We start from the raw sequence: 22,853 nt of genomic DNA, 5'->3' as shown, positions 1-22,853 counted from the left end.
ATTACAACCCGCAATCGCTCGCTTGCGCTCGCTTATCCAGCTTGAAAACGCGCCGTTTAATCCCTCGGGCGAACGTAATGAGATATATAACAACTACATATGACTCATATAGATGAATTCCATGTAATCTACAGCTGTTAATAGAGAACAATCACATAGATGAAAAAGATGAATAACACTGTAGTAATGTTATAGAGTTAATAAAGAAGCACTAAGCAAGGTGTAATTAAATGTCAGACAGCTCATGTAAAGAACATAGCAATTACAATCAAACAGTAAATATTTGAAATGTAATAATTTACATTTATCAACCCTCAAAATATCTGTAATACAATTGAAATAGACAAAATGGCTGAATGTAAGTAGAGAACTGTCAAAAAATGAAGAAAAACAGCTCAGAAATAATGAAATTACAATTAATAATAATACAAAGCAAACTCTGTAAACTCTGCAGATTCTAAAAATTGAATAATTTGCATCATTTATCAACTCTCTCTCATTTCTGCTTCATTTTCAACAGTTTCAGCAGCTCATCAACACATCTACACTCATTTCTTAACAGTTAAATCAATAATTTGTCAATGTATAAACATTTGAATATAGATTATGATTGCTGATAGAATAAATTGTCAAAGACAGCAATAGAATGATTGCACAATTATAAGAGATAAAATATAAAAGAAATATTATTATTATTATTATTATTCTTTCATTATAAATGTAACGTAATCCATAAGCGAGCGAAACACATAAGCAAGCGAAACACTTCCTACCATGCAATCAGAGTTAAGAGCATAAAAGAGCTCAAGAACAAAGAGAATACAATTAATTATATTATGAGATAATTTCTATATGCTTAGAGCATGTACGAGCAGTATGTCCAATAGTCCCACATACACTACACCGTGGTGCTGCACGTTTTCGTGGTTGAGAGCCAGCAGCCTCAACCACCTTTCCTTCCAATTCATTGACCCTTCGTACGCGATCCAAGCCTTCTTCAACCCTTAAAGCACCCTCTTGAGCTACATACGTACAGCCTCTTTCTTGCTTTCTCTTTTGTTTAGCATTTGTAGCCCTTAACTCCCTATTTTCAGCTGCTAGAATAGCAGCACTATGCATTGCCATTTGACATCCCTTGACCAGCTGATTTAGGGCACGATCAGTTGGGCTGGGTGGGCTCTGCGTACGGCGCTTAATATATCCTTTAACTTTCTTAGTCTGCTGCTCTAGCTGGTGTATATTATGTGGTGTAGCAGTGGCCCAGGAGGCCTGAGAGCTATGAGAGGTCCCAGATGGGGTGGGGGTATGCATTGTTGTATTAAATCGTGAGAGAACCTGCTCAGGATCGTACGGAACCAGCCCAGCTGCTCTAAAACCACTCTTAATGTTGCTCTCAGTCAGGGCCTGTATCTGAGCTGCAGGATATAGGGCCAGAAACTCCTCCTTATCAATATGGTTGATTCCAAGCCGCATTTGGTTCTCTACCTGTTGTCCGTACACTGTTTTCAGTGAGGAGAAGCAGCCAACATCCAATGGCTGAAGAAGATGGGAGGAATGAGGTGGCATATAGAGAGCAATAATCTGATTCTCAGAGCAGAATTGATCAAATCCAGCTGAGGCATGACTTCAGTGCCAGTCTAGAATCAATAGTTGATATCTGCCCTTCGTACGGGGTAGGGTCTCCTTGTTGAACACCTCTTTCAGCCAGTACACACCCAGCTGGTCAGTCGTCCAGCCATTCTCACTGACTCCAATCACCCAGTCACTTGGCAGCCCTTCTGTCTCATACCAACAGGACTGGTGCATCTTTCCCTTGAGTATAATCATCGTACGTAGAGCCCAGCCAGTTGCATTAATTCCAGCAATAACAGTCACCCATTCCCGATCTCCAGGCTGTACAAGCTTAGAATTCCCAGCTCTTTCAGACCCAGTAATGACCCTGGCAGTCCCAATAACCCTCATCTGAAATCCAGTCTCATCAAAGTTGTAGATATCATCATCCAGGATCCCATACTTTGCAATGGTGTTTTGTACGAGTCTAAACCACCCACGGATAACCTCAGAATCCTCACATAGTGCACACTGATAATCATACTTGAGGGAGAATTTGGATTTCAGCTCTTCATGGCGGTTGACAAAGTTTCGTACCCAGCATTCACCAACTGTGGGTGAGGGGTTGGATCCTCGACTGACAAGAAGGAGATTGGCCATTTCTCGTACGGCTGCAACCCGGGGTGGCTGACCTCGCTCATTCATGGCTAGAATCCATTGAACAAGAGATTCTTCCTCACTAAGACTGAGTTTTCAGTTTTTTGGGGGAGTATTGATGCGTGTTGTACGACCCTTCATTCGATGGAATAGGCTGGTATGAGGAACATCATACAGCTTTGCTGCAGCTCATATGCTTAGAATTTGGCCTTTATTCAAGGCTTCAATAGCTAAAAGAAGCCTTTCTTCTTGATTAAAAGCCTGATTGCATTGTGTGGTTGACATTTTTAATGAAAAGCATTCTCATCATATGGCAGGGTGGGAAGTGTTTCGCTTGCTTATGTGTTTCGCTCGCTTATGGATTACGTTATACAATCAGTGATTATGACATTTATCTGAAATACTTCAGAATTTTTCAACTTAAAAATAAATTAATATATAAAGTCAATTTAATACATGCAATAGCAGAATTTCAGCTCAGAATCAAATAATTATTCAAATTATTTAATTTATAAAAGAATGTTAAAAGAAGAACAATAGATTAATATATTCAATTTAAAATAAATGAAATAAAGATTATAAAAAAAACAGCAGCTAATAATAAAAAAAAAAAAAAAAAAAAAAAAAAAAAAAAAACCCGGTGGCTGAATGAGTAATGCGGCCACCAGGTAGCGCCTTGGTATGGGGATTCAAGATGTGTGGGTTTGAAACTCATAAGAAAGCAACATTACATTCAGAGTCAACTTCTCAGCTTCTAAAATAAAAAAATGTGAATTTGTTAAATAAATATCTTCAAATGAATCTATTATCTGATTTAATTTATTATTTCTGAGTTGAAAATTTACATTGTGAGTATCAAATTCTGTCTTTCATTAATTTTTCTATATTTTTATTATATTTTTGACATCATTCAACACTAAGCATTCCTTCTGTATAATCAACTCTTGATTGTATTTAACATTACACAAGGACTCGTCATAAGGACTGCTTGCATATGAGTATAATAGAATAATAATAATAATAATAATCATCACATCAGCATTACATGAATTATAAATCATGTATTTATAAATCAATTCATTCAATTTATTTATATTCTCAACAGTGTTTGACAGCTCTGCAGATATAATCTCATTACATCTCAGATCATAAAAATCATTCAAAGTTTTTTAATCAAATCAATAAATGCATATGAGACAATTTATATTTTTAATATTCAATTGTTCATATTCTGATCAACATCAGTCTGAACAGCTGCTCAGATTTGAAAATATCAAAAAAATGAAAAATCTTCATTGCAAAAATATATACAATTAAATCTGAACAGTTCACTGCAATTTGATCAGAAAGCAATTTATGAATAATCTCCTCTCATTCAAAATTAAGACCCGGTGGCGTAGCGGTTAATTACCCACTCGGTGTTCCAGAAGGGGCGCGGGTTCGAATTCTGCAGGGCTCATTTTAACCAATTTCCACTGTTAAATCACCAAACAGTACCGGGTGTAACCGGCCCTTTGGGGCCGGCTATAACAGGGCGCTAAATTCTCACTGATCTTGTGGGGCTAGCACCCCCCGAGCGCTTCAAGTTAGATCAGTACTGGATAGGTAAGGTGTGGTGGGGGTGGAGACACCCGCAGGATAGCGAATCATCGTCAAGCTTAACTGACCAGGGATTCACCGCCACTTCACCCACTACTATCTAGGCACCCCTAAATTCCGGGGAATTAAGAAATAAAAACTACCCGATCAGGGCACCCCGGGTCTAGCGTAATAGATGATTAGTGCAAGCAAGGCTGTGACGGCCAATTGATAGGCTGGAATGCCGAGATTGGCAGCCGGAAGGTCGGAGGATTTAACTAGAACTGGGTAGCTCTGGCGTTATTCTTAGTGAGGAGCCCACTTAGATAGGCTAGTTAAAGAACCCGGGTGGGCGGCGGCGCTCTAGAGGGAATGATAACCCCTAATGATAGCCTGAGAGGACAGAGGCGGCAGCCGGTTATATAAAGTGTTAAAATATATATATAACTCAAAGTGTAAACTGCAGAGGTTTATTCTATAACCTTGTTTTATTTTAATTTTCTTATTTTAATTTTTGTTTATGAGTAGTTTTGATTTGTTTTTGAGAAGTTTGAGTTGTTTTATTGATGTTATAATTTTTGCAAGTGGTTGATTTTTTCTTTGTTTTAATGATGCTGTCTTTTATAATGTTTGTTTCATTTGTTTTTTAAACTGAGTTATGTTGACTCATTGACATTTTTTTGATTTTATTTTTTTTGATTGAACAGTTTAAATAGTTGTTTTATTCTAAGCTGAAATTCTGATATTGCATGTTTCAAATTGCTTTTGTATATTAGATTATTCTTGATTTAAAAAATCCTGAAGTATTTCAGTTAGATATCATAGTCATTGATTGCATACATCTATAATTGAAGAATAATAATAATAATAATAATCATTCAAAATTAATTGTAAATGTAATGAAAAGTGTTCAGCATCTGTAGTTGAAAACAATCATTATAAAATTCTGCATGAAATGTTCACTATTTGTATGAAAAGCAAATAATATCATACAATAGTAAAGCTGCTCACAGTCTGTATCATCTGTTTGTATAACATCACATAGATCATCATATTAATCAGTGTGGATTTTTGATTGATGAATGTGAATTCAAGTCAACTGTTATTCATCAATGTTGACATAGATATCAATTAAATACTGCTGAAACAGATATCTGATTTGAAAAAGAGAAGCATCAACATCATCTCATTGAAAAAGATGATATACATGTCATATATGCAGAGTCAGATTACAGCTGTCATATTCATTCTCATCATCAACAGCATCATCAACATCATCATCAGAGTCATTGCAGACAGATAGAAGGTCTGCAAGCACATTCATATCAATACATCAGCCATGATTTTCAGAAGGAAAAAGTAGAACATAATGTAATGAAGATATAATGAATTATAAAAATCAATACATATGAAACTTAAATCAGCACTGAGCTATCATAGTATCAGAAAAATAATATAAAAATGATAAATACTGTTGAGAGTATTCTGTATAACAACTGCAATCTCTGAAACAGTAAACAAATTCTCACAACAATGATCACTGTCTGTCTTCAGCTGTATAATAAAATTCAAATCAATATATACAGCAGAATTGCTCTGTAGTATCTTTTATACAAATTGATAAAACTGAATAAAAGAGTTAATCTTAGAAATGTTAGCAGTCAACAATATAATAGAAAAATATAGAAAAACAAATGAATAAACAGTAAACAACATAATATAGATATAATTAAATAATATTAGAATATATGACAAAGTCCACATCATTTATAATATTCACATCAAACTGTGGATTGTGAATTTACATTTATGCAAAATAAACATTTTCATTTGATTCATATTTTAACAATTTTTATAGATGATAAATTTTTTTTTATATTTGAAATGACACTAAACTGTCAATAATCAAGCAATCAAAACATGAATTCTGTTTGTATTTAAAATATGTAAATGTCAGAGCAGAGTTGTAGTTCTGAATATATCTACAAAAATATTTTATATCAATAATATTATTATTATTAAACAACTCATATAATTCTGATGAAAATTCTCTGACAAATGACAGTTTCACAGCATCTCTTGTATAATATAAGAAAAACACTAAGAGAATTTTTAACAATTTATATACACATTTATCAATTCAATACTTAACTCTGCAAATAGAGCAGCAAATATTCATTGGATTAAAATTGAATGATTGACAGTAATGAATGTAGAAGTGGAAGCTGCAGAGAATAGATTAAGAATTATGAGTGATTGAAGAATTAACAACCGATTTAAAGATAATTGAGCTGATTCAAATGTCAAAATCATTAAGAGTTGATTAATTCAATGAATTTATATATATATGATCAGCAGACTCATCTGCTGCAGAAACTGCAGCAACAGCTATTAAATGATGATGTTTAACATCACAAACACATTTATAATTAAAAGCTCAGCAATCAGTGCAGTTCTTGAAGACATAAATAATAATATAGAATAGATGAAACAGACAATCTTCACAACACACATCACAATGTAACAGACTAACAGTTCAATTCACTGTGAGTTGAGCATAGAAACAACTACATCTCTTAATGACAGATGAAAAATTTGAATTGAACATATCTCATGTATGTGATACTGAGCTTGACAGCATGTAGAGCATATACAGAATAATGCATTGAATTGAGATCATTCAAACATACTGAGAGAATGAGAATCCCCACATACCAAGCAGAAGCACATGAAATAAGTATATTTGTGAGGGGTGATGACAGTGTGAAGAGTGAATAGTAGAAGATAGTATGTAGTGTAGTAGAAGATAATAGTAATAATAATTATAGTAGTAGTATAGTTGAAGTTGTAGTTGTAGTTGTAGTTGTAGTTGTAGCTAATCGCTGAAGAGGAAAAGAAAGAGAAAGAAGATGTGCGAAATACATGCATCCATATATATATACATATAGAATTAGTGGTAGCGAGAGTATAATGGAAAGAGGTAAGAATAGACGAAGATATAAACAAAGATAATATAATAATAAGGAAATAATAAACGAGTGCATTACAATTGAACACTTCCATATCACAGTAGATTGCTCTGAAGCTGGAAGACTGTCTGAGGACTAACATGACATTCTCAAGCTATATCATTTGGCTTCCAATTAAGAAGAAGCAATCACAGCAAGTCAGCTTGTTTTGAGAGAGGTAGGCTATGCAAAGAATACAGCTTAGGAAACTCAGAGAGGTACAAGTTCTCTTGCTCCTGTGACATAGCCATCAATGTATATATTGCTAAATTCAGAAATCAGCACAGCTTCATTCAACAGAGCAGGGAGGATAATAAATCACCATCAAAGCATATAAGACTTGTATAGAAATTGAGGCAGAAGATGATAAGAATTGATTTCAATCAATAATTGATTCAAATGGTGTCAACGCGTTGTTTTTAACTGCCAAGAAATGACAGAATTTTCGAATACGCTATTGTGGCGGACGTAAAGCTTGCGAAAACAGAATTTTCTGCCACCCCCTGAAAAATAGTAGCAAAACACCGCAGAAATAACCAAAATATCCACGTATCTCTAGAATCATTCAAATATCATCCAATTCATTCAAATACACACCTTTATCATCAAATCTGCCAATATGCCCCGCAACACCCACCGTTCTACTGCCTCGCAAGCTCGTAAAAGGACTCCAACTACCCTGCGCCTTCGTCTGTCCAAACCGCCTGTTCCGGATGTTCCGGATAATGACGAGAATCCAACTGATGATGAGAAGGAGGATAAGGAGGGGGAGGAGGAGGAGGAGGAGACACAGTCAGAAGATCCTCGATTTCTGCGAACACCTACCCCTGAGCCTGAGATCTCATTCCGGCTGTATGAACGGGTGATTATCAATGGGATAAAGGAGCCTATAAAGATCAAGTTACGGAATGTCACAACAAATGATATGACTGTCAGCTTCTATCGTATCCAATATACTGCAAAAAGAATAGCTGAAGAGTATGTTATGAAGCAGAACTGCAAGGAGATAGAAGTTGCAAATTGTATAGCAGTCATCTCATCAAACAAATGTGGATCTTCAATCAAAATCACCCTCGAGAGGGAGACAGATTGGAGAGAGATTATCACTCTTTTGAAGGAGTTATATAAGGAGAAGATGAGCGGATTTAGCATTGAGATTACCACCTCTTTTAATCTTCTTGATATCTCAACTTTATCCTCAAACACCTCTGTAATACGCGGTCCTGCAGCTTTCATTGGAGTGTCGGATTCCCAATTAACAACCCAGGCATTGGCATCAAAAAGAGCATTAGATGTCAAAGAAGAAGTAATCTCACCACCTGCCAAATCCCCTCTCTATCGTCCTGCCAAATCCCCTTGAATTCATGAAATATCTGATGACGAAAAGCTGCCGCCTACGCGTACAAGATCCACGGCCACTAGCCAGCAGCTGAAGGAGGCTCGAAATCGATGGTCAAATGAGCATGATTCTTTGCGGATTGGGCGTGAGATAACTGCTCACTGGCGTTGTCAAAAGATGAATTGTCATAACTTTGAGCAGGGCACTTGTTGGATAGCTTTTGATGATACTCATATTCAACTCCTGAGTAGTGAGATTGCCAGTTGGATAGATGATGTTGAACGTGGACATGCAACAGTTAAAAATCCCTCAAGAAAGATGACAAAAAGATTAATGAATAGAAAGGAGAAGAAGGAACAAAAAAGCGAATCTATCTCTGCTTCTAATCCTTCTATACAGACACCTCAGATGCCAGCAGTTATATTTCCTCCCTCAACTCCTTCTTCATCTAATATTTTGTCTCCAAGTGAGATAATCAATGTGATGGTGATGAAATATATGATGGAAGGAATGGGAGGCATGGGAGGACTGAATTCAAACTTGTCATCGAATTCAAACTTGCCATTGAATCCGAACCTGCCATCGAATCCGAACCTGCCTTCTATTCGAAGTAGTCCAATCCCTCAGTTTGGTGAACACGCGGATCTGTTTATTGATGAGTTCTTCAACTGGTTGATGACAGAGAGACCTCGAAGAGCAGAAGCTCTTTTAACTGCAAAGAGCATTATTCAGAATGAAGGATTTGAACTGGATCATATACAGACAATGACAAATGAGCAGGTGGTTCAGTTGAATATTGGAATGGGTATATTCTCAATAATAAGAAATGGGTTAAAGAGTTCTATCTGGCAGTCACAGTTGAAGGAGATTAAATTGTCTTTATCTGCTGTTTGTAATGATGACAGCAGACCTCATACTGCTTCTGCTTCTGAATTTGAAACTTAGATATTATATATCATCATAATTGAATTGCAATCTGAATCTTTTTAAATTTTACAATACTATTCTATATGAGCAGATCTGAAATATCCTCTTGCATCTTCTTCTCCCATGAAATTCTCAACTGCATGATGCAAGAAGGCTTCAAAATCTCCATCAAACTGATTCTCTAACTGACATCTGTATCTTCTAATCCATTCTTTCAACGCGTGAAATGACTCCTCTATAGGATTATAATCAGGAGAATATGGAGGTAAGAATAAAAGTCCAATGCCAGCTTCTCTGCAGAGATCTCGCAGTGCTTGTGAACGATGAGAAGAGCAATTATCCATCACTAAGTAGTGATAACCTCATTGGCATTTGGGCAGTATCCGGACACGAACAAACTCATTGAACCTCTCTGTATTATAGGACCCCTGATATATATCATAATCAAGATATCCATTGACATTTATTGCAGGTAAGATTGACCATCTGCGAGATTGTTTACAGGGCCTTCTAATGCGACAAGGGAATCCTCTGCTTGACCATCCATATCGTCGATCTGCAGTACGTTCATTCGCAGCACTCTCATCTAAAAAGATAAGTTGATCAGGTTGATACTGAGTAACTTGAATACGCCATTCAGCTCGAAGTTCTTCGTTGCGTTGACTGGCCACAGGTTCAACCTATATCAAATAGAACTGACAGATTAGCAGGTTCTATAAGTGACAATTGCAATAATTAATCACCTTCTTCCGTGTCAAATTCAGTTTCTTCAACAATCTAGATATCGATCGAGGGTGGATATCAACATCAAATTCATCCTTCACAAAGCAGACAGCCTCATCGCGATATGCAGTTGAATATGCCTCAAAAAAGTCCTCCAAACCTGACAAGATATCCGGTGTGATCTTTGGCTTTACACCCCATGTTGAACGAGGACTTCTAGCAGTTCCAAAGCAGCAAATATTTCGTTGGATTCGATATACAGTGGCCAGATGGCACTCAATGGTCCGCGCAATCTGAGCAGGCATATAACCATCGTTTAGAAGGCGTACGATCTCATTGGTGGTAAATTCGCTGAGCTGGGGGGGCATATTGGCAGATTTGATGATAAAGGTGCGTATTTGAATGAATTGGATGATATTTGAATGATTCTAGAGATACATGGATATTTTGGTTATTTCTGCGGTGTTTTGCTACTATTTTTCAGGGGGTGGCAGAAAATTCTGTTTTCGCAAGCTTTACGTCCGCCACAATAAATGTCACTCTGCCTTTTGGCCCAGCCGCGCCTCAACTTCCTATGTTCTAAACACCAGTGACACCAGTGATTGTTCATATGAGGATATTATTTGTCAACCAGCCTCATCCTTGGAGCTGCATGCTCTTCCTCTCCTCTCCCATTGTGGAGTAGCAAAATGAGATATATTCTTCTTCCTTAACCACGCTGCTTCGGTAACCTCATGCCAAAGGGACGAGTCAAGAGCACGAGGGGAAATCTTTCTCCTGATCAAGGATTATCAGCGTGAATTGTTGCAGATAAGGTTTAGGAAGTTTGAGCAAAGTCAGAAAGTTACTATGCATCATGGGTTTGAGCCAGAGGACAGTTTTATATACCCGTGCAACTCTGTTGCAGGACGACTTCGGGGGATCAACAACCTCATTCAACACCCAAACACGCCCTACACCATAGGGCTCCATCACAATTGATATTCATGAACATGCTACATACACGAAGCAGAATAAACATCAAGTTTAATATGATCTCCAAGGATAGGCTGTCTACATGCGTGTCTCTAACCAATGGCTTTCCAGCGATAGACGGCCAGCTGCAGTCGCGAGACACAGGATGGTAATTAATGTTGCATCTCACAGGTGTAAAAGTCGATATGCAGCGGGTGAGGGGCTCGAGGATTTGCCACATATTTGCATATATCTGGACATATCTCTTCAGCCCTGGATTTCTCCATGTCCATACCCACTCTTCGAGAAGCAGTGCATGGAAACACACCATATGTCTCGATTAAACCATGCCCACTGTCAAAACACAACGGTCCCTCAAGGCGATAGAGGCCCAAGTCGCTTCCGTGCTACCTAAAAGTGACATTACCGTCAAGCATGCAATGGGTGCTGATGAGCGTGCTCTAGTTTCTCTCGGATATAGACAAGAATTCAATCGCGAGTTTTCCCTCTGGACTACCTTTTGTGTTAGTTTTTCAGTTCTCGGGCTTTTACCATCATTTGCTAGTACGCTATGGTACGGTATGTTCGTCCTATTCCCGTTTCCTAGTTCACTGGCAGCTACGGGACGACGATTAAATCCTAGATAGTTTAAAATCTATGTCTTGGTGATCTAAACTGGGATTTACTGCAGGTATGGGTTATGCGGGTACAGCGGGAATGGTCTGGGGGTGGCCTATCGCAATGGCTTTTATCCAATGTGTTGCCATGAGTATGGCTGAACTCTGTTCTGCCATGCCCACGAGGTATTTCGACCACCAGGTTTTCTGAGGTTTCATTTGAATTTGATGTCGGATTAATCATTAGCTAACTTTAGACGATTAACTACTCTAGTGGTGGCCTTTACTATGCGTCAGCAGTTCTAGCGCCGCCCAAGTATGGCCCTTTCGCTGCTTGGTTTACAGGGTGGTCCAACTGGATAGCCCAGGTCACGGCAGCTCCATCTGTGAACTATGGGGTAGCCGCCATGATTCTGGCTGCGGTCTCAATGAGCAAACCCGGCTACATTCCGACGGATTATCAAACATTCTTGCTCACTACCTCGATCATGATCCTTCATGCGGTTCTTAGTAGTATGCCAACGAAATGGATTGCCAACTTAAATTCTCACGGCTCGATTCTCAACATCATCGCGCTTACTACAGTCCTCATTGCTATTCCCGTGGGCACGACTAACTCTCCCAAGTTTACGCCATCCTCAGTGGTCTGGGGGGCAATATACGAAGGTACCTCATTTCCAAAAGGTCTCTCGGTCCTAATGTCCTTCGTGAGCGTGATCTGGGCGATGTCAGGATACGATGCCCCATTCCACCTCAGCGAGGAATGCTCGAATGCCAACCTCGCGTGTCCCCGCGCCATAGTGATCACTTCCGGTGTTGGAGGGCTTATGGGCTGGTTCCTTCAGCTTGCCGTCGCCTACACAGTGACAGATATCACAACAGTGCTGAAATCAAACCTTGGCCAGCCGTGGGCATCATATTTGTTCCAAGTTATGTCGGATAAACTGGCCGTCTCTATCCTCGTCCTGACAATTATCTGCGGCTTCTCAATGGGCCAAGGATGCATGATCACAGCGTCCCGCGTCACATATGCATATGCTCGTGATGACTGCTTCCCCTTGTCCAAAATCTGGAAGAAAGTAAACCCTTATACGCACACACCAGTCAATGCCGTTTGGTTTAACTGTGCCATTGGGATACTATCTTGCCTGCTCATACTGGCGGGAAATATTGCGACTGGCGCTCTATTTTCTATTGGCGCCATCGCTTCATTCACTGCTTTCGCGATTCCCATCGCCATTCGAATTCTAGTTGTGGGGGACCGCTTTCGACCCGGGCCATGGAATCTGGGGAAATATAGCACTCCAATAGGTGCCGCGGGGGTCCTTTTTGTTATGTTGATGGTTCCGATTCTGTGTCTTCCGACAACGACTGGTTCGGAACTCAGGTGAGAGTGTCTACCCCAGGAGCCCGCTGATTTAGTTTTCCTGTTCCATGCACACTGACCCATCTCGCTCTCATGAACCAGCCCCAAGGACATGAACTGGACCTGTATCGCATACGGTGGGCCAATGCTTCTAGTAACCATCTGGTGGTTTGTTGATGCGCATAGGTGGTTCAAAGGCCCCAAAGTTAACATTGAGCATATCCTGCAGAGTCACGAGGAGGATCCATCCGATGCTGAAGGTATTATAGCTTACGAAGGGAGTAGAGAAAATAAGAACTCCTCCTCCGCTGAAACGACGGATGTTGGTTGTTGTTGAGATAAGCAATATATTCTCATTTTGCCCTTCCCCCACACTATTCATTGTAAGTCATATGGTTGTTTTCGTGTCGTGTGTCTATGGAAAGGGGGATGAAGCAGATGAAATGGATATATAGAGACTTTGGGGCGGATTTGGGATTATTGGATTTCTGGGGGTTTCTCGTTTCCTTCCGCTTGCCCAGAGTGCTTCGCGTATCGGAGTACGCATGATTAGTTGGAGCCGATTATCAGCTTACATGGGGAGTATTGAATGCCCATGCCTTATTTAAATGTTGGGTGTGAGAGGGCAGCAGCTCCTATATCCTATATTTTGGGTCCATTGTCTTCCTCTCAAGGAAAAATCGTTTAGTCACTCCTTCTATTTTACACCCTTCAAAAGGTAAAAGCTAATGCCTGATGGTAAAGGGAGGAGTAAATAACTTCTGACATTGCATTTCAATTTCTCTGGTGTACAAAAATTGAAATACAAGCCGATAGATAATTGTTACTCGAATTCTGATGCAGAGGAGATATGCCAGATTACACACATTTACACGCATTGTATCCATTTATTTTTTTTTCGTCGTCCATATTCTCTGTATGTCCTTTTCCTTGTGTTGTCTTCTTTTGTGACAATGATCCACTCGTGCTTTCTGACTTTATTTAATTTCCCTCTTTCCAATAAAACGGTTGAAAAGCTAGAGCCTCCTTCTGTCATGCTGTGACTGAATTTCCGATTCAATACTTACTTTTACACCACTGAAGATATCTTTGAAAAAAAAGGAAGAAACAAAAAAGGTAACAAAATGTAGGGAAACGAAAAATATATATAAATATAAAAACAAAGATAAATAAACGATAAAAAGATGTAGGGCGCAATTGGAGAGAATCCAAGGCCATGATCGGTAAGGAAAAATATAATATTAATATAGCAACCTAAAGGAGAAAAACAACCAGACAAAGAATAGAATCAGTCCTACATGAAAATGGGAAGTTATTGCCGGAAATGAGAAAAAATGAAGAAAACAAAGAAGTTCATGAAATTTCAATAAAATTGGGGAGAAAATAGAGTAAAACAAGAGCAAAACAAGAAAGAAAAGAAAGAGCTAGCGAAAGCTAGTCGACCTTCCCTGACCCATTTCCACCACCGAGTAACCCTTCCTTTCCATCAAGGTGGAAGAATCCAGCCCCTGAGCTACCAGTGACTGCACCAAGTAGACCTGCAGGACCTCGATTTCTTCTATGTCTACCCTTCATGAAGAGGTAGGCAAATATCAGAGCAACGAAGAACAGGGCAATGGAAAGGACAGGGTGGTTGCGGAAAAAAGAGCGGGTGCGAAAGTACATGCTTTCGAAAATGCCGACGGTGGATTTCGCCTTGAGTCTCGAGGACGGCGAGATGACCTGACTGATGGTTTCGAGGATGGAGGTCCGGCTTGGCATTATGTAGGCACCGCTAGGGGAGGTATCCCAGTATCGACGGTTCTGTACCGTTTGAAAGAAAAGGAGTCAGTTCTGGGAGGTTTAATGGACACTTCGAGATTTGATACGGGAGTATTGCGTATGAATTTTCGATGATAGAAGAGGGGAAATGGAGAGTAAAAACTTACGTCTTCGTCAATGATGATAACACGTTCACCGTTTTTCACGTCAATTCCGTACGTTGTCCGAATCCATCGATCCCAGAAGATACCGTCCACCCATGCGAAAACGACCTGCTTTTTGTCGCTCTCGCGGATGGTAATTTGTCTGTTTTTTGCCGCACGGAGTGCCCGTTGGTCATTTCTGTCTTCTGCTTCTTCGATACGCAGTTCTTTCGCGTCCCGAAGTTCCTGCCTCTCAAGCTGGAACAATTTTGTCTGTTTATCCATCCACTCAAGCGCTGCATTTTTCAGCTCCTTCTTGTCCTGGATGAATTCGTCTGAGCGCAGACGGCTGAGAATACCAAGCACTACGTATTTGCCAACGAGAATCTCGCGAGCATTAGCAGCGGTGAGCTCTGGAACTATGGGTAACCAAACACTTTCCATCCAAGAGAGCACCTGTCGGAAATCTCGCATATCTTTAGGGGCAAGTGCGCTGTAATAACTGGCCTTTCCGTCTCTCGAGACGAGAAGGCGAGGCCATGTGGAAATTTTGAATCTCTGAGCAAGAGCATCGCTGTCAGTCTTGACTAGCTTTGCACGCCCAACCAAGCTCAGAGTCAAGCGGTCCAGAGCCGCAAAGTCCTCTGATGTAGTCGCCTTGTCGAAGAAGTATAAGAAAATAACCTCCTCAGTTTCTTCCATTTTCTTGAAAGCGGCAGCGTCAACGTATTGAACACCATTGCCAACAACATCCACGGCTTTTCTGGCATAGCTGATCAGGTCGCCCAAACCTCTGAGTCCGTTGTATTCAACACGCTCCCCACCTCTGAAAAAATAGATAGTAGGGAAAGATTCTACGCGAGCATTTTTGCACAAGCGTCGTTCTGTCTCGCAATTAACTTCACCAACATTTAGGACGCCTTTCATGTCTTTAGCCATCTGTTGCCACGACGCAGCCATGGCCTGACAATGACTACACCAAGGTGCATAGAACTTGATAAACCATGGAACTTGAGTGTTTGTGACGAGTTTCTGGAAACTTTCGGCTGTGAGCGGTATCGATGTGCCTTGAGGATTGGGCAGGGTTCCATTGGGCCTTTTTGGCTTCATATGAAAGGCCTTCTCCTTAGGTGGTTCGGTCTTTGTTTCCGGTTCGTCTTCTGGTTTAGCTTGTGGTTTGGTTTCTGGTTTACCTACTTCCTCAGCAGTGGCTACGGTGCCAACCTTAGTGTCGCCAGGCTTCGGTAGCTGTAGGTCATTGAGAGGTCTTGAGCCAGGCTTAATTTTTTCGAGTTTCGCTTCGATAAACTTGCTCAATCCTGCAATCGACTTTTTGCCTGTAAAAGTCTCTACCTGTTCCCCCCTGTAGTAGAGTGTGAACATAGGGAACGCATTGATTCCGAGGCTCTGGCACTTATCCGCGTTGGCAATGCAGTCCATAGCTGCGAAATTGAAATCGTAGAAACGTTGAAAGGAGTTAAGGGACGAAGTGGTGTCTTGCGTTTGTTTAGATGTCGACGTTGAGAGGGGGTTTGAGGTCTATTTGCAATCAGTAATCCTATTCTTTGGGAGACTAACGTTGTATAATACTAACATAGTAGAATTCATATAATGTTTGCCATGTTGGTGCGACAGATATACAATACCTACAATAAGGAGAAAAATGCTTCACAAACCTACAGCCGTGTCAGACGCTGATATTTGTATATATATCCAAGAAAGCAATAACGAAAAACACAAAAAAGGCCCAAAACGTACCAGTAACCTTCCTTGATAGTTTCATCAAAATTAGATTCCGTTAGTTTCTTCATTGGAGGCACTTCGATTCCATTAAAAACCGTAGGGCTTTCATCTAGGGCAATCGGCTTCTCTGCCCTGGGGAGCACTCGCGGCTCTGGTATCGGCCCAGATTCCCCCGCCGAAGTAGAGATAACAGGTTTTAGCAGCAAGGAAAGTAATGACCACGTAAGGAGTGAGGCCTTCATTTTAGGCGGCTGAAGGCCAAATGGGCCCCAGTACCAGAGCTTAATCTATCCCCAGATCACTGCCGAAACTGGTGAATATTTAGGTCTTGTTCAAAAGAGAGTTATTGCTGTCAATAGGTAGTTGTTTTATTAACGGAAAGAGTTGAAGGATGTAAGATTGGGGCTGGAATATGGTTGAGATGGGTGGTCTGGCTTCGTCCAAGATGGTCGGGGGGCGGCCATGTACTTGGCGACGCGACAATATCCGGCCGAGCAACTAGAGTCGTGACACAGGCTCGCGATGGGTACAGTTGCTGAGTTGAGGTGCAGCGGACGAAGCCTTGCCTGGGATTGTTCGTTCGTCGTCGTCGTCCAAAAAGTATTTCCCCTTAAGACGTTTGAAGTGTTTGAGCCGCATGCTACACGGTTTCTTTTTTCGGAAGCGCCCCGGAAGCGGAACAACAAATCCTCCAGACTCCGTTATTGTCACTTTGGAGCGCAGAAGCTGGAGACCGACACCCACTATTCACAAGACGAACTGCTGAGCACGCTGTTTTCAACTGCAATTGGGCAGCTTTTCTCTTTTCGTTGGCATTACCCTCATATAGACTCCAATCATGAGGTCCACTTTACGGTTATTGGCCAACGTCAAGTCTGCCAGATACCTCCAACCTCATGCACCCACTGGTCTCACCGGCCTCACAACCCACCCAAGACCCAGACAAGCCCTCCTCATTCTATATACTACCACTTTGAACAAACTCCAGAATATCCCTGAGTCGTCGGTTTACCGCCAAGCCACAGAAGCCCTCACAAAGCACAGGTTGAAGATCATCGAATCCACCAAACCCCCAGGCTACGATAAATGGCAGCAGGAAGTACAACAGAAAGTGGCAGCAAACCCGGACCTGGTCAAAACCATCTCTACACCAAGTGGCGCTCTGGCGGGGGCATACTCTCTATTAGGTGGTCGGGTGTCAAACCTTGAAAAGCGACATTATGCCGAGAACATGGAGAATGCGTTGCGCCAAATAGCGGAGGAAAAAGAGGAGTTCGAGAAGTTGCCTGAGGACCTGAAGCCTGCTGTGGCACAGTGGTCGAGAGAAAAAGAGGAAAGCGAACGACTTCAACGTGAAGAGGAGCCTGTCGCGACACAATCTAGGATTGATTTGTATGAAGAACCGGCTTTGGAAGCGACGCAGTATGATTTATCCAGTAAACTTTTCATTATTCCGTCTCTTTTTATTTTAGATCTCCTGTTCTGATGTCGAGTTTACAGGATCTCCGAAATCGAACACCAGATCGGAGCGGGCCTGATAGAGGAAGTTATTGAAGTTGCGGAGGGAGAGTTAAAACTCGTGGATGACATGATCAAATTCAAAGTGTAAGCCCGCTCCTCCAGGAACCGAAATGCACCAGGAAATATTCCTTCGCTGATTCTCAATTTTTTATAGATGGGAAGAGCTGGTAGAAAAGCCGAAACCCGGCCAATGGACATATTTTGGCAGGGACACAGGCAGTGCCGCGAACTAGAGCCCGGGCCGGTTGGCATGTTGGACATTTCCATTTATCGATCTAGTCCTTAATAAGGTGTTTAGAGAACTTTTAATCTCTTTGTTCCTAATGAAATTCACGTTGGTTCTTGTAAATACTAGTATATCAACACTCCAAACACCTATTTTTTTCCACCTTCACACTGTTCAAAACATCCAAATCCGATTCATCGTTTTGTTTTGTAGGAAAGTATATGGCGGGAAATACCTGTGTTTCCCACAATTGTGCGATATCTTATTACAAATTAGTGCAAATCGTCAATAACTATATAGTATATGCCAGATTTGCCCTAGATATTTCCCTTTTTATTGATCATTGTAACAACTTGAATCCAAAATCCGGTGTGGTGTGGCGCTAACCATCTTGGGACAGCTGGTGGGACCAGTGACAATTGATTGATACGGACAGTTTGCAACTCACCAGGCTCAACACATCCGATTCAGCCACCATTACCCGCGCTGTTGTCCTACGGACACATTGAACTAGCAGCATACTGTTCGGTTAGCCCCAGCGATTGAGGATATACCCTGATCGCCGGGTGCCTCCTTTTACAAGGCCGCTCGTGGGCCGCACACTTATCTATCACCACACACACCCTAGCGAACGTTGCCCACAATGCGGTTGGATGTGAAGGTGCGTGGAACGCTGGTCTTTCCGAGTCCCTGCCTATTATCTGGCTTGCGAGGGGGTTGTTTTTCATTTTATGACTTGGAACTGACTTGATCTTCTGTACCAGCGACAACTATTCGCCCGGTCGGAGAGAGTCAAGGGCATTGACTTTCACCCGACTGAGCCATGGGTAAGTTTGCGACACTTCCTACGCATGCCAGTGCCCATTTCTCTAACTTATTTTTCATTAGATCTTAACTACATTGTATAGCGGTACGCTATTGTTTCCTGGGCGGGCGGTAGAAGGCCTTCGTTACTGATGCGCGGGATGAACAAACAGGTCATGTTTATATATGGTCTTATGAAACCCAGGTAAGCACGCTTTCCACGTAAAAATCTGTTTCCAGTGATTCTAACCTCCTGTGTAGTCGATTATCAAGACATTTGAGCTTACTGATGTCCCTGTCCGAGCTGGCCGGTTCATTGCCCGAAAAAATTGGATTGTCTGCGGTTCCGATGACTTTCAACTCCGCGTCTACAACTATAACACCTCCGAGAAGATCACATCTTTTGAAGCGCATCCAGATTACATCCGGTCTATTGTCGTCCACCCGTCGCAACCGTTCGTCCTCACAGCTTCCGACGACATGACAATTAAGCTGTGGGATTGGGACAAGGCCTGGAAATGTGTACAGATTTTTGAAGGACACAACCATTATGTCATGGGTCTGGCCATCAACCCCAAAGATACAAATACATTTGCTTCTGCCTGTCTTGACCGGACAGTTAAAATATGGAGCCTAGGCTCGCCGCATGCGAATTTCACACTTGAAGCTCATGAGGCGAAGGGTGTTAACCACGTTGATTATTACCCACAGGCGGACAAGCCGTATCTATTGACGACTTCCGACGATAAGACTGTAAAAGTTTGGGATTACACAACAAAGGCACTCATAGCTACTTTAGAAGGCCATACTAGCAATGTTTCCTTCGCCTGCTACCACCCAGAGTTGCCTGTGATCATCTCCGGCTCTGAAGATGGAACCATCAAAATTTGGCATGCCAACACATATCGACTAGAGCAATCCCTAAGCTATGGTCTGGAGCGTGCATGGTGTGTCAGCTACCAGCGTGGCAAACAAGGCATTGCCATGGGTTTTGACGATGGAGCTGTTGTCGTCAAAATGGGCCGTGAGGAACCCGCAGTTTCTATGGATGGGTCTGGAAAGCTAGTTTGGGCGAGACACAACGAAGTTGTGTCGACGGTAATCAAGGGTGGTGACTCAACTCTTAAGGATGGTGCTCCCCTTTCACTTCCGACGAAGGAGCTTGGTTCCTGCGAGATATACCCACAAACACTTACTCACTCTTCGAACGGACGATTCGTCTCGGTCTGCGGAGATGGTGAATATATTATCTACACTGCACTTGCATGGAGGAATAAAGCCTTTGGACAGGCCTTAGACTTTTCATGGGGCTCAAAGGATAACAGTAACGATTATGCGATTCGGGAGTCGAGTACAAGCGTCAAGATCTTCCGCAACTTCAAAGTGAAGAGTGGACGGCTCGATGTGGGATTCCAAGCTGAAGGTCTAACTGGTGGTGTTCTTCTGGGAGTCAAGGGCCAAGGCGGTATCGGTATGTTTGACTGGGACACTGGTTTACTCGTGAGGAGAATAGAAGTCGATCCTCGAGCTGTAAGTTTCTTGAACGTCTTAAGTTAAGATTTCTTGATGACACGATCATCTAACATTATCTATCTCCAGGTATACTGGTCTGAATCGGGAGAACTAGTTACTCTTGCGTGCGATGATACGTTCTACGTTCTCAGATTCTCCCGCGAGAATTACATCGCAGGCCTCAACAACGGCGAAGTAGACGAGGATGGGGTCGAAGCTGCTTTTGAAGTAGTCACAGACGTCAACGAATCCGTCAGGACAGGCGAATGGGTTGGCGACTGCTTCATCTACACCAACTCTACCAACCGCCTAAACTATCTCGTCGGTGACCAAACCTATACAATCTCCCACTTCGATCAGCCAATGTATCTCCTCGGCTACCTGCCACGGGACGGACGCATCTACCTGGCCGACAAAGACGTCAACGTAGTCTCCTTCTCCCTCTCCCTCTCTGTCGTCGAATACCAAACTCTCATCCTTCGCGGCGACATGGACTCCGCCGCAGATCTCCTCCAAGACATACCCGCTGACCAAATGAACAAAATCGCCCGCTTCCTTGAAGGACAGGGTAACAAGGAACTAGCCCTCAAGGTCGCCACAGACCCGGAACACCGTTTTGAACTCGCGCTATCCCTCAATATGCTCGACATCGCTCTCGAAATCGCCCGCACCGCTGACGTCGAGCACAAATGGAAAATCGTCGGAGATGCAGCCATGGCTGCTTGGGATCTCTCCCTTGCTCAAGAATGCTTCTCTAATTCCAAGGACCTGGGCTCATTGCTGCTCCTGCACACTGCCAGCTGCAACATGGACGGTCTTCGTCGGCTATCTGAGCAAGCCAGCGAAGCAGGCTCGCATAATGTCGCCTTCTCCGCGCTCTGGCAACTAGGCGATGTCGATGCGTGCATCGATCTTCTGGTCCGGACGAACCGGATAGCGGAAGCTGTTCTATTTGCGCAAACGTATAAGCCCAGTCGAGCAGCTAAGCTCGCGGGTAAATGGAAAGAAAGTTTAGAAAAAGGGGGTAAGACGAAGGTGGCGAGGATTATTGGGATTCCTCCCGGGGCTGGGATTGAAGGAGTTGAAACCGATGATGAGTTGTTTCCGGAATGGGATGAATTTTTGAGATTAGAGACGGAGGGTGGTGTTAAGTCTGCGGATTTGATTGATATTAATGGTGATGATGGTGAGGCGGGAGCGGAGGTCAATGGCGTTTCGGAATAGAGAAAGAGTAACGAACAAATTGTTGCAGCTCCATTGGTGGGGGCAATGAGATGGAAACGGCTTTTTACTTCTCTTTTTATCTGTCCCCTTTTCGTTTTCTAATTTTTTATTAGCTCAGTCTCGCCCTGTCTCGTTTTTATTTTACTATTTCCAGTTTTGCTACTTTTAATTCATTCTTTCTATTACAGCTAGGACGAACGATAAGTAAAATTAAAAGAGGTAACTTATATATTTACATTTTCATTTTCGTCATTCTCATTCTCATCCTTTGTATAAATTCTATGTTTCCCTGTTCTTTTCTTGACTTTCTATTGCTTTTAAATCCTCAAGGGTCCATGCAGAAAAACTTAGATAGCCTCGTGAAAATCATATCTTTTCTCGTCACACCCTCCATTCTTCATCCCTGCCAACCCCTTTGATACATTATGCATTTCAACCCTCCCATCATCCACCAGCCAAGTTCAGGGACTTAAGACGACCAGTCATCTCACTGTAGAAGCAAAGGTACAACCGGAAAATCATTCTCAGTTAGACTTTACCAATGTGAGATAATCTCCACGTAGAGTTTAAAATTGAGTGACACGAAACTGGATATCACTGGTACCTATCTACCCATTCTTCTATTTTTGATCTATTGTAGCCCCTGTTACTGTAAATGCATGCAAACTGTTTTCAATGGATGTTGGATTTAATCAAGGAGTAAAGCCCTCACAAACTAGTCGGAAGAATCGCTTTCACAGCTTTACTAGGACGAAGTACGGCAGTCTGTGTCTTCATATGTGCAGGTTAAATTTGATGCCTGAATCTTTCTTATTTAAAACCTTTTCAATAATGACAAAGAAAAGAGTCAAAAGAAAAGGTGTCATAAGACAAGCCAGAACAGGCCAGGGCAGGAGTACCAGCTAAATACAGCTGTAGAGTAAATGAGCAGACAGAAGAGAAAAAGAAGCGAGAAAATGATAGTGGAAACTAACCAGACAGAAACAGACAGAGGCAGAAAAAATCCCATCAGACTTTGTAAATATATCACAAAATATATTGGTTGGTCAGATAGTTTTGATTTCTGGTGGCTCAGCCGCGATGGTATATTTGCCAAACACGGTTGCAAAAATGAAAATGAAAATGAACATGAAAATGGGCAGAGAATAACTAGGAATAGATCTCAAACAGATAAATGTGAACACAACTCGCTCAAGCGC

General features: G+C 41.8%; 7 protein-coding genes across 7 annotated transcripts; 4 read left to right on the top strand and 3 right to left on the bottom strand.

The window, feature by feature from the left end:
• Positions 1-604: 604 nt before the first annotated feature.
• HCAG_08730 (conserved hypothetical protein) lies at positions 605-2,211 on the bottom strand (the record flags this gene model as incomplete). Its single annotated transcript, XM_001536358.1, has 4 exons — positions 605-613; positions 898-1,022; positions 1,188-1,499; positions 1,716-2,211. 4 exons carry the CDS (start codon positions 2,209-2,211, stop codon positions 605-607), a joined length of 942 nt encoding a protein of 313 aa, XP_001536408.1.
• Positions 2,212-7,413: 5,202 nt separating this feature from the next.
• Positions 7,414-8,154, top strand: HCAG_08729 (predicted protein; the record flags this gene model as incomplete). The annotated part of the gene is made up of 2 exons (XM_001536357.1): positions 7,414-7,738; positions 8,024-8,154. 2 exons carry the CDS (start codon positions 7,414-7,416, stop codon positions 8,152-8,154), a joined length of 456 nt encoding a protein of 151 aa, XP_001536407.1.
• A 1,369-nt stretch (positions 8,155-9,523) lies between these two features.
• Positions 9,524-10,151, bottom strand: HCAG_08728 (predicted protein; the record flags this gene model as incomplete). The annotated part of the gene is made up of 2 exons (XM_001536356.1): positions 9,524-9,646; positions 9,804-10,151. 2 exons carry the CDS (start codon positions 10,149-10,151, stop codon positions 9,524-9,526), a joined length of 471 nt encoding a protein of 156 aa, XP_001536406.1.
• A 933-nt stretch (positions 10,152-11,084) lies between these two features.
• HCAG_08727 (hypothetical protein) lies at positions 11,085-13,057 on the top strand (the record flags this gene model as incomplete). Its single annotated transcript, XM_001536355.1, has 4 exons — positions 11,085-11,316; positions 11,429-11,540; positions 11,629-12,741; positions 12,823-13,057. 4 exons carry the CDS (start codon positions 11,085-11,087, stop codon positions 13,055-13,057), a joined length of 1,692 nt encoding a protein of 563 aa, XP_001536405.1.
• A 1,097-nt stretch (positions 13,058-14,154) lies between these two features.
• HCAG_08726 (conserved hypothetical protein) lies at positions 14,155-16,609 on the bottom strand (the record flags this gene model as incomplete). Its single annotated transcript, XM_001536354.1, has 4 exons — positions 14,155-14,523; positions 14,649-16,163; positions 16,219-16,270; positions 16,383-16,609. The coding sequence occupies 4 exons, from the start codon at positions 16,607-16,609 to the stop codon at positions 14,155-14,157; spliced, it is 2,163 nt and encodes a 720-aa protein (XP_001536404.1).
• Positions 16,610-17,205: 596 nt separating this feature from the next.
• HCAG_08725 (predicted protein) lies at positions 17,206-18,121 on the top strand (the record flags this gene model as incomplete). Its single annotated transcript, XM_001536353.1, has 3 exons — positions 17,206-17,789; positions 17,868-17,972; positions 18,043-18,121. The coding sequence occupies 3 exons, from the start codon at positions 17,206-17,208 to the stop codon at positions 18,119-18,121; spliced, it is 768 nt and encodes a 255-aa protein (XP_001536403.1).
• Positions 18,122-18,757: 636 nt separating this feature from the next.
• On the top strand, positions 18,758-21,654 carry HCAG_08724 (coatomer beta' subunit; the record flags this gene model as incomplete). The annotated part of the gene is made up of 6 exons (XM_001536352.1): positions 18,758-18,775; positions 18,879-18,941; positions 19,003-19,024; positions 19,092-19,123; positions 19,180-20,448; positions 20,518-21,654. 6 exons carry the CDS (start codon positions 18,758-18,760, stop codon positions 21,652-21,654), a joined length of 2,541 nt encoding a protein of 846 aa, XP_001536402.1.
• Positions 21,655-22,853: the final 1,199 nt, after the last annotated feature.

The sequence above is a fragment of the Histoplasma capsulatum genome, genomic scaffold, assembly GCF_000149585.1.
Source record: "Histoplasma capsulatum NAm1 scaffold_12 genomic scaffold, whole genome shotgun sequence".
NCBI classification, from domain to species: Eukaryota; Fungi; Ascomycota; class Eurotiomycetes; order Onygenales; family Ajellomycetaceae; genus Histoplasma; species Histoplasma mississippiense.
The sequence above is the reverse complement of the archived record's forward strand: the minus strand, read 5'-3'. Positions and strand labels throughout refer to the sequence as shown.